Source organism: Suillus paluster (genome assembly GCF_016628075.1).
Source record: "Suillus paluster strain FC165 chromosome Unknown EDB91scaffold_118, whole genome shotgun sequence".
Taxonomy (NCBI): Eukaryota; Fungi; Basidiomycota; class Agaricomycetes; order Boletales; family Suillaceae; genus Suillus; species Suillus paluster.
In genome coordinates, this window is record NW_024537678.1 from 1 (window position 1) to 13,618 (window position 13,618).

At 48.0% G+C, this 13,618-nt stretch overlaps 3 protein-coding genes across 3 annotated transcripts; 2 read left to right on the plus strand and 1 right to left on the minus strand.

The window, feature by feature from the left end:
• Positions 1 to 1,328: 1,328 nt before the first annotated feature.
• On the minus strand, positions 1,329 to 1,634 carry EDB91DRAFT_1087146 (uncharacterized protein; the record flags this gene model as incomplete). Its single annotated transcript, XM_041316171.1, has 1 exon — positions 1,329 to 1,634. The coding sequence occupies one exon, from the start codon at positions 1,632 to 1,634 to the stop codon at positions 1,329 to 1,331; it is 306 nt and encodes a 101-aa protein (XP_041170845.1).
• Positions 1,635 to 9,279: 7,645 nt separating this feature from the next.
• Positions 9,280 to 9,854, plus strand: EDB91DRAFT_1254807 (uncharacterized protein; the record flags this gene model as incomplete). Its single annotated transcript, XM_041323868.1, has 3 exons — positions 9,280 to 9,702; positions 9,748 to 9,766; positions 9,823 to 9,854. The coding sequence occupies 3 exons, from the start codon at positions 9,280 to 9,282 to the stop codon at positions 9,852 to 9,854; spliced, it is 474 nt and encodes a 157-aa protein (XP_041170846.1).
• Positions 9,855 to 10,136: 282 nt separating this feature from the next.
• EDB91DRAFT_93609 (uncharacterized protein) lies at positions 10,137 to 11,009 on the plus strand. Its single transcript, XM_041328799.1, has 5 exons — positions 10,137 to 10,230; positions 10,310 to 10,618; positions 10,666 to 10,765; positions 10,820 to 10,846; positions 10,896 to 11,009. Exons 2-5 carry the CDS (start codon positions 10,494 to 10,496, stop codon positions 10,965 to 10,967), a joined length of 324 nt encoding a protein of 107 aa, XP_041170847.1. The 5' UTR covers positions 10,137 to 10,230; positions 10,310 to 10,493; the 3' UTR covers positions 10,968 to 11,009.
• The last annotated feature ends 2,609 nt before the right edge of the window (positions 11,010 to 13,618 follow it).

Sequence of the window (13,618 nt, forward strand, 5' to 3'; positions counted from 1 at the left end):
GAGTGTCGATCACGTTCTGGTGTTGTCTGTTGCAAATTTCTAAATGGTGCAAAGTGACATGCAGACATTAGCATCATGCACCTTATATGCATAGCGATATATAGTCAGTGACTCACGGGACAGGTAGATTCTGATCCATGTTCACTATTTTTTATTTAAACAGTTGTTTAGCAAGTGCAAAATGAGTTGCCTGAACTCATCAATTGAGTCAGATTGTTGCACATTTCTATCATTGTTGAATAAAAAATGAAACCCACAAAAGGTGTATTACACTTTATTACACTTGGCTGCAGGGGAAGGCAATTTCACTCGAGAATGCAATTCAAAAGCAGCAGCCGAGTTGTGTAATCAATTGTGTAACCAAGGTTCTATTATTGCTTGTGCTAATCTCGATGCCAATTCCCCCATGGTAGGAAAGCTGTGTTGTTTGTCCGTGTTGTGCGCGGAGCGCAGTAGGCGTGGGGATTACTGTCCACTATATCGCGTTTGGAAGGAATTTTGGACTCTGTAGAATTTAGCCTCTCGAAATCTCAATCTCACTTTTTTTGAAGTTTTTTCTCAACTCAACCGTTATTAGCAAGCTCAAGCGAGAAAACCACGCGAAATTTCTAAATCAAGGTTTAAGCGAGCTAAGCGTTTCCATGTGGCCTTTAGCGAGCTACGCGTCTCCCACACACAGCCACAAAACCGGTCTCCCATAATATTATGACTAGCCCAAGCCCGTTGTGCCTTCGGCACAGGAAGCAAGCAGAGCACTTCGTGCTCTGCTGGAGGCACCTTTGGTGCCTTGTCTCACTGTGTCTACATATTATTTACTTGTGTGAAATAAGTAAATTCTTACATCTTACATTTAAAAAAATATTATATAGTTTTGTTTTAGTTATGAGATGTTGCACAAACAGTTTGACTGAAGGTTACCTGGGACACTGGCTTGCGATCCCGTGGCCTCGTGCCTCGGCCAGCGGGATGCAAGCCAGTGTCCCAGGTAACCTTCAGTCAAACTGCTTGTGTCATGCTATTGATTCATACACTTCCTCCCAATTATCTTGTCCCATGTCCTGTTGTCCTGTGTCCCGTGTCCTGTGTCCCGTGTCCTGTGTCCTGTGTCCCATGTCCCGTGTCCCGTGTCCCGTGTCCCGTGTCCCGTGTCCCGTGTCCCGTGTCCCGTGTCCCGTGTCCCGTTTCCTGTTGTCCCGTGTCCTGTTTCCTGTTGTCCCGTGTCCTGTGTCCTGTTGTCCTGTTGTCCCATTGTCCTGTTGTCCCGTTGTCCTGTTGTCCCATGTCCCATGTCCTGTTGTCCCATTGTCCCGTGTCCCATGTCCTGTGTCCTATTGTCCCATGTCCTGTGTCCCATTGTCCCATGTCTTGTTGTCCCGTTGTCCCATGTCCCATTGTCCTGTGTCCCATTGTCCCATGTCTTGTTGTCCCGTTGTCCCATGTCCCATTGTCCTGTGTCCCATTGTCCCATGTCTTGTTGTCCCATTGTCCCATGTCCCATTGTCCTGTCCTCCCATTGTCCCATGTCTTGTTGTCCCATTGTCCCATGTCCCATTGTCCTGTCCTCCCATCTCCCATCCTCCCATTATCTTCTCATCCTCCCATTGTGTCCTCTTGTCCTCCTCTTGTCCTCCCATCCTCCCATCTCCCTATTCACCCCATTTCTCCATTCTCCATCTTCCCATTCCCCTGTTTACCCATTGCCAATTTTTCCTATCTTTATATTTTCGCAATTTTGCATTTTCACATTTTTGCATTTTGCATTTTTCACATTTTTCTACTTGCTTGGTGTTCTCTTTTCTCTTTTCCCCACAAAAATCCCAAAATCCCTTGTTGTCCTCCAATTTTTACTATTTATTATGTATTCACAGTTACAGTACATATAAAATCATTGTTGTTGTGCAAAATGGAGGGCCAGTGAGCACCTGCCAATCCCATTGTGGCTCAATTTTTACAAATTCCCAATTTTGGACAGTGAGCTCGTATAGTAAGGGACAATGGTTTTCGCAAATTTAAACTCCGGTTGACAGAACCACATGGGATCCCTTTTTCAGCGACCTTAGCGAAATAAGCATTCCAAGCGGCTTGTAACCGAAAAAACCGACGCTGGCGACACCATGTGCGCTACGCGGAATACCCGTCTCCCACCCCTTCCCCCACACCCTTCTCCCTTACTTTTTAAGACGAGTCCAAGCCCGTTGTGCCTTCGGCACAGGAAGCAAGCAGAGCACTTCGTGCTCTGCTGGAGGCACCTTCGGTGCCTTGTCTCACTGTGTCTACATATTATTTAATTATAACAAATCAATAATTTCTTACATTATATAGTTTTGTTTTAGTTATGGGATGTTGCACAAAGAGTTTGACTGAAGGTTACCTGGGACACTGGCTTGCGATCCCGTGGCCTCGTGCCTCGGCCAGCGGGATGCAAGCCAGTGTCCCAGGTAACCTTCAGTCAAACTCTTTGTGTCATGCTATTGACTCATACACTTCCTCCCAATTATCTTGTCCCATGTCCCGTTGTCTTGTTGTCCCGTGTCCCATTGTCCCATGTCCCATGTCCCATTGTCTTGTTGTCCCGTGTCCCATGTCCCATTGTCCCATGTCCCATTGTCCCGTGTCCCGTGTCCCGTGTCCTGTGTCCCGTTGTCCTGTTCTCCCGTGTCCCATTGTCCCGTGTCCTGTTATCCTGTTGTCCCATTGTCCTGTTGTCCCATGTCCCATTGTCCCGTATCCCATGTCCCATGTCCTGTTGTCCTATGTCCCATTGTCCTGTCCTCCCATCTCCCATCCTCCCATTGTCCTCCCATTGTCCCATTGTTCTCCCATCCCTCTGTTGCCTACCATTTCTCCATTCTCCATCCTCCCATTCTCCTGTTTACCCATTGCCAATTTTTGCCATCTTTATATTTTCGCATTTTTCCATTTTTCACTTTTTCTACTGGCTTGGTGTTCTCTTTTCTCTTTTCCCCCAAAAAAATCCCAAAATCCCTTTTTGTCCTTCAATTTTTACCATTTATCATCATGTATCACAGTTACAGTACATATAAAATCATTGTTGTTGTGCAAAATGGAGGGCCAGTGAGCACCTGCCAATCCCATCTTTCTATTTTCGCATTTTTCACATTTTTCTATTTGCTTGGTGCATCCCATTGTGGCTCAATTTTTACAAATTCCCAATTTTGGACAGCGAGCTGGTACAGTAGGGGACAATGGTTTTCGGAAATTCAAACTCCGGTTGACAGAACCATGTGGGATGCTTTTTTCAGCCACCTTAGCGAAATAACCGAAAATACCGACGCCAGCTGATGCTGGCGAGGCTTACCGACGCCATGTGCGCTACGCGGAAATGCCCAAATCTTCCCACCTCCCCCCCTTGCCTTCTCCCTTACTTTTTAAGACGAGTCCAAGCCCGTTGTGCCTTCGGCACAGGAAGCAAGCAGAGCACTTCGTGCTCTGCTGGAGGCACCTTCGGTGCCTTGTCTCACTGTGTCTACATATTATTTAATTATAACAAATCAATAATTTCTTACATTATATAGTTTTGTTTTAGTTATGGGATGTTGCACAAACAGTTTGACTGAAGGTTACCTGGGACACTGGCTTGCGATCCCGTGGCCTCGTGCCTCGGCCAGCGGGATGCAAGCCAGTGTCCCAGGTAACCTTCAGTCAAACTGTTTGTGTCATGCTATTGACTCATACACTTCCTCCCAATTATCTTGTCCCATGTCCCATTGTCCCATGTCTTGTTGTCCTGTGTCCTGTTGTCCCATTGTCCCATGTCCCATGTCTCGTTGTCCCATGTCCCATTGTCCTGTGTCCCATGTCCCGTGTCCTGTTCTCCCGTTCTCCCGTGTCCCATGTCCCATGTCCCATGTCCTGTTGTCCTGTTCTCCCGTGTCCCATTGTCCCATGTCCCATTGTCCTGTCCTCCTCTTGTCCTCCCATCCTCTTGTCCTCCTGTAGCCCTCTCATCCTCCCATTGTGTCCTCTTGTCCTCCTCTTGTCCTCCCATCCTCCCATCTTCCTATTCACCCCATTTCTCCATTCTCCATCCTCCCATTCTCCTGTTTACCCATTGCCAATTTTTGCCATCTTTATATTTTCGCATTTTTGCATTTTTCACATTTTTCTACTGGCTTGGTGTTCTCTTTTCTCTTTTCCCCCAAAAAAATCCCAAAATCCCTTTTTGTCCTTCAATTTTTACCATTTATCATCATGTATCACAGTTACAGTACATATAAAATCATTGTTGTTGTGCAAAATGGAGGGCCAGTGAGCACCTGCCAATCCCATCTTTCTATTTTCGCATTTTTCACATTTTTCTATTTGCTTGGTGTATCCCATTGTGGCTCAATTTTTACAAATTCCCAATTTTGGACAGCGAGCTGGTACAGTAGGGGACAATGGTTTTCGGAAATTCAAACTCCGGTTGACAGAACCATGTGGGATGCTTTTTTCAGCCACCTTAGCGAAATAACCGAAAATACCGACGCCAGCTGATGCTGGCGAGGCTTACCGACGCCATGTGCGCTACGCGGAAATGCCCAAATCTTCCCACCTCCCCCCCTTGCCTTCTCCCTTACTTTTTAAGATACAGTACATAAGTAAGTCAATATCGCACGTTTCGAAGCCAGCAACGCTGCTCGAGTCTTTCCGGATCCATACACTGACATAAAGAGAAAGGGCTATCAGAGACCAGTGACAGTACTATCTTCGCGCGTTCAGTCCTCTGGTCATCAACCAGGACATCCAGCTCCTACAGGTGTGCGTAGAATTGAGGTGATAAAACTCGATCTGCCTTGGCAGGCTTTCGATGTCCTCCCTTACTTCCGCCGCCCATGCTTGTTGCGTGACCAAAGAACCAGTCCATGCTCTCAGCCGAAGATCTGCAAAGTCGAGAGGTCATTATAAGTAACGCCTTTCGATGGATTCGATTAGGGAGAAGGCCTCAGCATCCAGCGCGGTCGGGATAGGTGGCATGTCTGTAAAGCAAGGCGTAATTTAGAACGCAGTCTCTTGATAGCCGTGGTCACATGTGCAATGAAAGGTGATAAGTTAGATGGGTCACGAGAGATTTCAGTTAGCAAGGCTCTAGCTCGACAGAGGATCAACACCCAAACACCAATACCCCTATCATACTAAACTACGATATAAAACATGACCACAATACTTCGGGTGGTAAAACGGCTCCTATAATCACTCATGTCGGACGATATCCCAGACGTCCATCACTTGTTCCCAACAGAAGACACATGTCAGGTCATAGACTAGACTATTGTCATCACCACTCGTTGTCTCCCCATTGCAAAGTTGACAACGCTACAGCGATTGCGACACTGCAAATCGCTGCGGGCCCAGGCTCATGAACTTGTCATTGCATACTTCATTACCTCTTACAACGGCAGGGACTTACAATCAGCCCACATCATCGACTGCACGTCAGGGTCGCATGTGGACATCGACGCAACTGCCACCGGTACCATACTAAGTCTTGATCCATTCCCATTTTCATCGGTATCGTAGCTTCTCATTTTCCCGCTGCCTCGAACATGCCCAAGCCACGTTGGGGAAGTCTGTTGTGGCAGTCGATCGCGTGATCACGCCCGCATGCGGCTCCTGGACTAGAGTCGAATCTCTTGCTCAATAACAATTTGGAACGTACGCGATCCTGAATACAATAGACGTTGCCAGTGCAATGACTACACCGCAATTCGCCAATCTAGTCAAATCAGTTTCGACTTTGCGCCCCGCTATACCCTCACAAGGCACCACTGTTACTGGTTCGCCTTTCTGGTGATTGCAGTTGTACAGATTGAAACGGATGGAGACGAGACACCCGAGGAGAAGATAGAGGATCCATAAAATGGGGGGTCTTGACACCAGCCCACGACCCTCGCGAGGATGAGGAGGCGGTGAGAAATACCTACCATAAGGTGAGGTTCCACTTGTATCTTGTTTGCCATCCAGCTAATATATTGCTTAGAGAACGGCAGACATTGAAATGGCGGACGTTGATTAAAGAATGCAATGGAACGGTGTTGAGTTGGAAATGGAGGAGTTGGAAGGTCCGCTTGCTTATGATGGCGTCTGACACTTGTCAAGGTCGTTTTCGATAACCTATAACGAGTGGTTAGATGAGAGTCTCACCATGTTGGTGTGATTCATCTTCGTTGATCATTAGACCGACGTTTGGCCTTGGCTTCTACTCGCTGAGCTTTTGTGAGTTTAGAGTTAGAAAATCGTCCAACGACCCACACCGTAAGCTAGCGTTCAATGTCAGAATGAATGCATTTTAGATGCGTTTTGTCATGTCCATGGCACCGTGATCCTCCATGGCACCGTGATCCTCCATGGCACCGGTGGTGTTGACCTAGTAAAGTGATGCATGAAATTCCAGCAGCGAAAAGCAGGGATACGCGACTTACCTGCAAGGCAGCAGCGCGTCTGACATGATGGAAGGAGCAGTGGAAGGAAATACGCTCGATTCGAATCAACAGAATCCAAATGCTACAGATTAGGTTATGTACGTTTCCTGACCAGAAGGCGGAACTATTTTCCTTCTATTACTCTACTCAGGGGAGATTATGTTCGAGCGGCTTCTAATGTATGTAATAGTGGGACTTTATGTAAGTTCACTAGCCAAGCCACGAGGACATAGAAGCACTGAGGGAGGGGAGGCAAGGCAAGGCACGAGCGAATTGATGGGCCAGGTCGATTCGATTTGAGAGCTGAATGGTTTTATAATGACAGGATCAACGGCGAACAGTACTAGTTGAGAGCTTCGGATATCATACTGCCCACCGCAGGTGTGGATTCAGACGGGTCCATTCTACTAGCTGACCAGCTTTCCGTCCTGACCACCTATAAGCGGTGCCAAGACAACTGACGCAGCAAGAGTGCTGGTCGACGCACTCGCCACAACTTCCACAGCGTTCTGCACCACGGCACGCATACTGGAGCCGGACCTGGGGAATAATCTGATCCAGAAAAGGGCGATGCGTAGTCCTCGGTCGATGATGCGCTGCTTCAGGATCAACAGAACCACGAGGTCGGAGATTATGAGGATGCGGTCGATCCAGTCAGTCTTAGGGTATCTTGGGTAATTAGTTGTTTGGAGGTGCCAAGGATGAGATCGAGCGTGTCGTGCGGCGTGGATGCGGATTGGAGAGTTGCGGCAGACGATTCCACATTCAGTGAATGATAAGTATTGAAGAAAAACGATAGTAGGAGGAACTTGCCTAGTAACTTCTGAAAGGACGAAGCTTCTTGGACTATAAGTCACGTGTACGATAAAACCTCAAGTACACCCAAGATGGCTTGCAAGGGATATTGATTCGACGAAGCTCTCCCCGTTGTCTTTGAAGTCTTTTCGCATACAATGATATTGCTGCATAATCGGTAGATTCCGTTAGATGCACCTCCTTTCTACGACTGTTTTATCTCGCATCCATGATTTTGTCTCTGCTCCCAATGAGTTGCTCAAGGCTTCGCCTCAATGGTCAACGATTCAAACCAGCCATGCTTTCGATTACGAGGATTATATAATAATATCAGCTCATGTCTGGCGTAACTTGACGCTTCTCAGATCTCACTGGCGGTTCCTTAATCACCGGCGTGACTCGCCAGTGGCCATAACCAGTTTCGGACGTATCCTGGCTGATCATCGCTAATCTCTGGGCCTCTGGCTGGCCATCACTAATCTCTGGCGTAACCTGACGCTTCTTCCTGAGGATTCCTTAATCACTGGCGTTACTCGCCAGTGGCCATCACTAGTTTCGGACGCACCCTGGTTGGCCATGGGCCTCTGGCTGGCCATCACTAATCTCTGGCGTAACCTGACGCTTCTTCCTGGGGGTTCCTTAATCACTGGCGTTGCTCGCCAGTGGCCATCACTAGTTTCGGACGTACCCTGATTGGCCATCGCTAATCGCTGGCGTAACCTGACGCTTCTTCCTGGCGGTTCTTAATCGCTGGCGTGACCCGCCAGTGGCCATTGCTAGTTTTGGATATACCCTGGCTGGCCATCACTAATATCTGGCGTGCCCCTCCTAATTTCCGCCTCACCACATTGCTAATCCCTGGCATGCCCTCACTGATCCCTGGCCCGCCATGATTAATGCCTGGCGATCGAAAGTAGCAGATGGGCAGATAAGCGCACGCCTGAATGCCTATTAGGGTCTCATTTGGTTGGTGCTGTTTCCTTCATCTTCTTGGTTCCTCTGTATTAGCAAGATGCAACTGTCAACTACGCTGGTCCAGGTTCGCTATCACCGATCAGTTGTCACTCTAATTAACTTGTGGTTTCAGCCATCCCCTAGGCGAATCCTCTTCCGCGGATATACAGCGCACGAACAGCAAATCTCGCCACTTTATGTGAGGCTATAATCCTCAAAGTTAATTATTTCATCTCATCGTGTTCGTTTGCAGTGGCCTGAAGAACATCTCGCTCGCGCGAACCCATGCCACGATACCGTGCGACACATTGGATTTTTGGCTTCAAACAGCAGTGCACTATATTCTGTCTATGAGATAAAGGTGAGAGCTCTATCATGCTGCCAAGTTCACTTCTGATAGGACGTCCATATTAGCCCGGTGGCTCTGAATTTCTCACATATTTTAAGCCCAGTTTTTGGCGGATCGATGAAGGGGTCTCCCGCCCCGTCTGGTTGGCGAGTGTTTCTCCCAGTGCTAGCACATTGCCGTACTCATCGCGCCACATACATAGCTTGATCAGCTCCGTAATATCAACTTCATCCCGGGAACATCCCAACAAGGGCTTCCGCCTCCCATCCCTGCCATCCCCTTCGACCTTGCGGCTTGGCGTGCCCTTGAGTCCCTCCGCATTCGCTCTCTCAGGCAGCAGCGATGTCGTTCCACCCGCCCGTAGATGGTGATTATGAATCTACGGGACGAGATGTGACTCCAACTCTTTTAACCTTGCACCCGCTTTCGAGGAAGAGGACATTGCTCTCTCGGATACTGCGATCTTTGCTGATCATTAGCCCGCCGGTGAGGCGCGATCCGTCCACAAAGATGTAAGCCTAGTGGCTTACCTACGTATACATTGCATTACGGACATGTCTTTTCCTTAGCTTGTACACTACCATTTTCGTCGTCCGCAATCCAGAACGTTGTTCTGTTTTGTTTCGCGTGTATTTTCAGTGTCTCTTGTCGTCGGAATCCTGACTGAATCCTTTTATGTTCCCTTGGCACGCCCCTATTTTCCTTAGGCTTTCAAGTTGTATCTCCAAGGGCTGTCTCCTTTGCATCCATCCCTTCATCATGATTACCAAATCCGAAGTCTTCGATGATAGCGAGTCCACTACTAACGTACCACCCCCATACGACAATATTTCTACATCTGCATCAGCAGCAGCAGATTCCGTCAAATGCACTGGCAAACGATCATCATCTGTATTCTCCTTTCTACGAATCAATCAGAAACGGAAAACTGTTTTATCTCGCCTCCGTGATATCATCTCCGCTCCCGATGTCGACCCTTCCTCTGTCGCCTCAACTGTCAACTCCTGTGCTGCTATTCTTCCAGCTTGGGAGTTCTCTGATCTCTTGCAAAAACCCAACATCGAGAGTCACTCGGCTTTGTATTGGGAAATCGTGAATTACCGGCGAGAAGCCTTTTTGGCGTTTCTTGGATTCATTTCTCGTTTCTGGTCTTTTCGAGATCTTCCGACTTGTGTCTCGCATGTATGTCCACTAGCGACCACACATTGTTCAAGCAGCTCGATTTAGGACGTTTCATTAATCGTAGGTGCGCGGTACTAAGCTCACCAGAGTGCATTGACTAAATTATTTTGTATTCATCAGCCAAGACGCTTTTTGCATTGACCGCCGGATGAGGTGGAGGACTGGCGATAGACTGAGCAAGAACCAGTTCGTTGCTTGCGTTCGTATCGAAATGTTCCAGAAACGCCTGCGCACGACACAAAATTGGTACATAGAATATGTCGCAGAGGTATGTGGTTCATACCCGTTAGTGTTCCTCACGCTGATATGCCAATCCTTGTAAGACGTATATGATTGTTTGGCTTTTATCCGGTATATGATGCGAGGTGGCGCTTTACGTTTAGTCTTCGCCAGCCTAGCCTTCCAGCGTATCCAGAAGCTGTACTTGTGATCAAGGCACACGGAAGGAAACCTGATTGTGCAAACCCGCCTGAAGATCTGCGATTACAGTATGCTACAGGGTCCATGATTGCACCTATTAAGGGGTAGGTGCAGATTTGTTCCAACTCATTTGAAGCCAAGGCATCTGATATCTTAATTATTCTGTGCTCCCGCTTTGTCTACACAGATCCAGCACGGCATCCAGTGTGGGATGGCTTTCTCAAATACTATGAGCATCTATTTCACAAACATCGATTCAGTTCAGAATCCGTCTGAGTACACAATCAGTCGCAGTGCTGCTTAGAACATTTAATCGCCGGTTTGGGGATGGTCTCATGCTGTTCCGCTTACAATGAGCACCTTGTGCCACGATGTCCAATACTAATATCCTCCCAATGCTACAAGCTTCTGTCAGTGATACCGCTGCTCCAACGCGATCAGTGGCGCCAACTACAAACGCGAAGCGGACGCGACCTGGCCCGAACAAGAACGGACGGTAAGTGTTTGTGTACGGATGCGGTACACCAATGTCAACTTGTACAGCACACTCTGCGCTCACCGTTGGTTGAATGGAGTCACGAAGGACGGGACAACAGCAGACTTCAAGATCTATTGGACTGCCTTGGCGAAGGACACCAAACAAGTGAGTACTGCTTTTTCTTATCTCGCAGCGACCTTACGAGCTTATTTTCTTCAGAAATACGATCTCGAAGCAGCTCAACTGGTAAGTGATATATCCGCCTTGTGTCTACAATATACTGATCTATCTACAGGTTGCCTCGGGCGTCTGGAACGCAAATATGGCCGATATTATCCTCAAGATATCGAACGGGATAGTCTACTAGCTGGACGAGCAGGATCACGAGCGCGCAGCGGGCGAATAGGCAGCCTAATTTTGTATCAATCAGTTTTGTACTCGCAGTCGAAATGCATCGCTTTCTGTATATTTCAGTTTGGCTATTGAAAACAAAAGCTCGGGTCCCTAATATTTCCGTAGATTCACAATCTCCGTCAATCTACTATGTGTCCCATTATCTACGGACTATATGACGCGGCGAAATTCTACGGGTTGTGTATGTTTGCGTAGATTCTATGATGTCCAGTGTTCACTGGGAGTGACCACTGACCCAATGCTTCGATCCTATTTCTCGCTGCTTCAGTATGCCTAAAAGTTTGTGTTCTTCTGTCTCAGCGACACATTACTAGTACTGATTACAACTCTGTGGTTCGACGATATAAATTGAGGTGTTGCAGAGTTGAAATATGTCATCATGGCTAGCCACTCTGATGCTAACGACTCCGGCTCATTTGCTGAATCTACCTTTGAACTTCACTTCCGATGCGAGGCCTCAACGGATGCGCCGACGATGGAGTGGAAGGCTCAGCGGGGAGGAGCTTCAAACAGGGAGAGGAGAGGAGTGAATGTGCTCAATAGAAGGAACTTGGGGTTAGCGTCACCATAAACGCCTCTCGTAAATCTCAGAGAATTTTGCACCCCGGCGTCTATCGCATGCTTTGGGTATCTATCTTTCCCTCTGCCCCCAACCGCGCCGACAACACTGCATTCCTCGCCAAGTCACTGTCATAGTCTCGACTCCTTTACCTCAACTTTACCTGACACACTCTCAGTACGTATGCGTCGAAGAGGAGGAAAATATAATTTTTTTCCTGATTCTTCTCCCTCCGTGGATCAGGTTTCAATTTCTTCAAGCACTCTGCACATTCCTCATTCACTCTTCAAGCCTCACATACCCACGTCCGTCACATACTTTGATGGACTTCCCTCACAGTTGTACTACGGTGTCTTGCTTTTAAATTCTCCTGTTGGCGTTCTGTCATCAGCTATCCATTGACTGCGAACGGGAGCGTTTTTGTTGGTATCCGTGTGTGTATTGTTCGTTGGACCAGGAGCGACACTCACTACGTTGCTCGTCATCTCCAGCCCCCTCCGAAGAGTCATGCATATACTAGCCTCGGGCGCTAGTGTAAGATAACTCGATCAACCAAGTTGGGCTGGTACGCGCGATGGTGGGTCCTTCATATTTATCAGGACTCATCAGAGTCAAATGCGTTCACGAGGCCTCGGTTCAAATGTGGATATACGTCGGTTCGGTTTCGCTTCCTGATATCGCACTCCTTCCTCCTCGAACCTCTCGATATCCAGGCCCTCCAATATAAGGATGCCGGAATCCAGAAAGACAAGACCACACCGTCCGCGTGTGCCACGCACCGGAGATGTTGCACAGATACGGCACCCTCTGTAAGGAAGTCCAGTGGTTCTCCTTGTTCAACATGTCGACTTTCATGGCCCGTGAGGAGTATGCAGACGTACTCCAGACTTGATGGTCCTGTCGCATGGCAGATGCAGCACGGTCTAGCTAAGGGCATCGAGAATGTCGATTGCTAGGGTTATATCAGAGCTCGGGCCCCCGCGCGCTTCCACGATTTCCCCCCACTGGTGTGTGTGTGTGTGTGGGGGGGGGGGGGGTTATCAGAGGCCGTCGATAGTATTTCTGCTTGCGTGGTGCAAAGCAAAGCATACGAGTTCGTGCCTAGCTGACAGATCTTCGATGTCTTGCTCATACCCGTTGGCATGCATGTGTCGCTCAAAACCATAAACCACACCTAGGAGGCATTCAGTCATAATTATGCTGGTCTGCATACGCCACGACAGAGACAGTCATCCGAACAACTCAGAGTCCCTGGCTAGGTACTTGGGGTGTCTCGCAAAGCACAAATGGTACTCGATCGACTCGGAGTTGACAAAATGTGCCCTGGATAGTGGTGTATCTACATACAATGCTTTCTACGCCAGCTCATTGTCATCATTTAGCGAGATGTGCAACTACTGTGTCTTATGCAAAGGAATAACCGTTGGGTTCCAGTACCAGTTCAAGGGAAGGAAAAAGGACGGCGTATTCTGCAAGCTGCTCGTCCGTCGTCGTCACTCGAAAAATTAGCCCCTCCAGGGGACACTTTAACCGCGCCAAGAACGCCTTGAACTCTTCATGAGGGCATGTTCGTGTATAGTGAGTTTCGAGCACCCGTAAATTGGGGAACGAACACGTCATATACAGAACGTGTGGGCACAGAGTCAAAATTGAAGCATATGGATCGAATTTCGGTGTGCATGAATAACTCTAAAATTTATGTGATTGGATTGTGCCAGACCCGAAAACGAGGAGAGGTTGGGACACAGCTGGAGTAAGTGGAGGAATGCATTAGGATGATTAATGTATAGTGATCGCGACATTTGTCAGGAGTGGACAGCAGTCGCGAGATAGATTGTGCGATAGATAGGATTTCACAATAGATCCTGCACATAGTCAGTTCCTGAGATGCTGGGAGATCTTCTAACAAAAGTTCAGGTTGGACCACTTGGGATGGAAGATAGATAGGTGGAGACGAGATTTGTTTTGTGCAAGGCTGAAGAAGGCTTCGTAGCTTGGTCGAGTCGCTTGGGTAGCAGTCGAGTTCTAACTAGGGAGGGAACCCT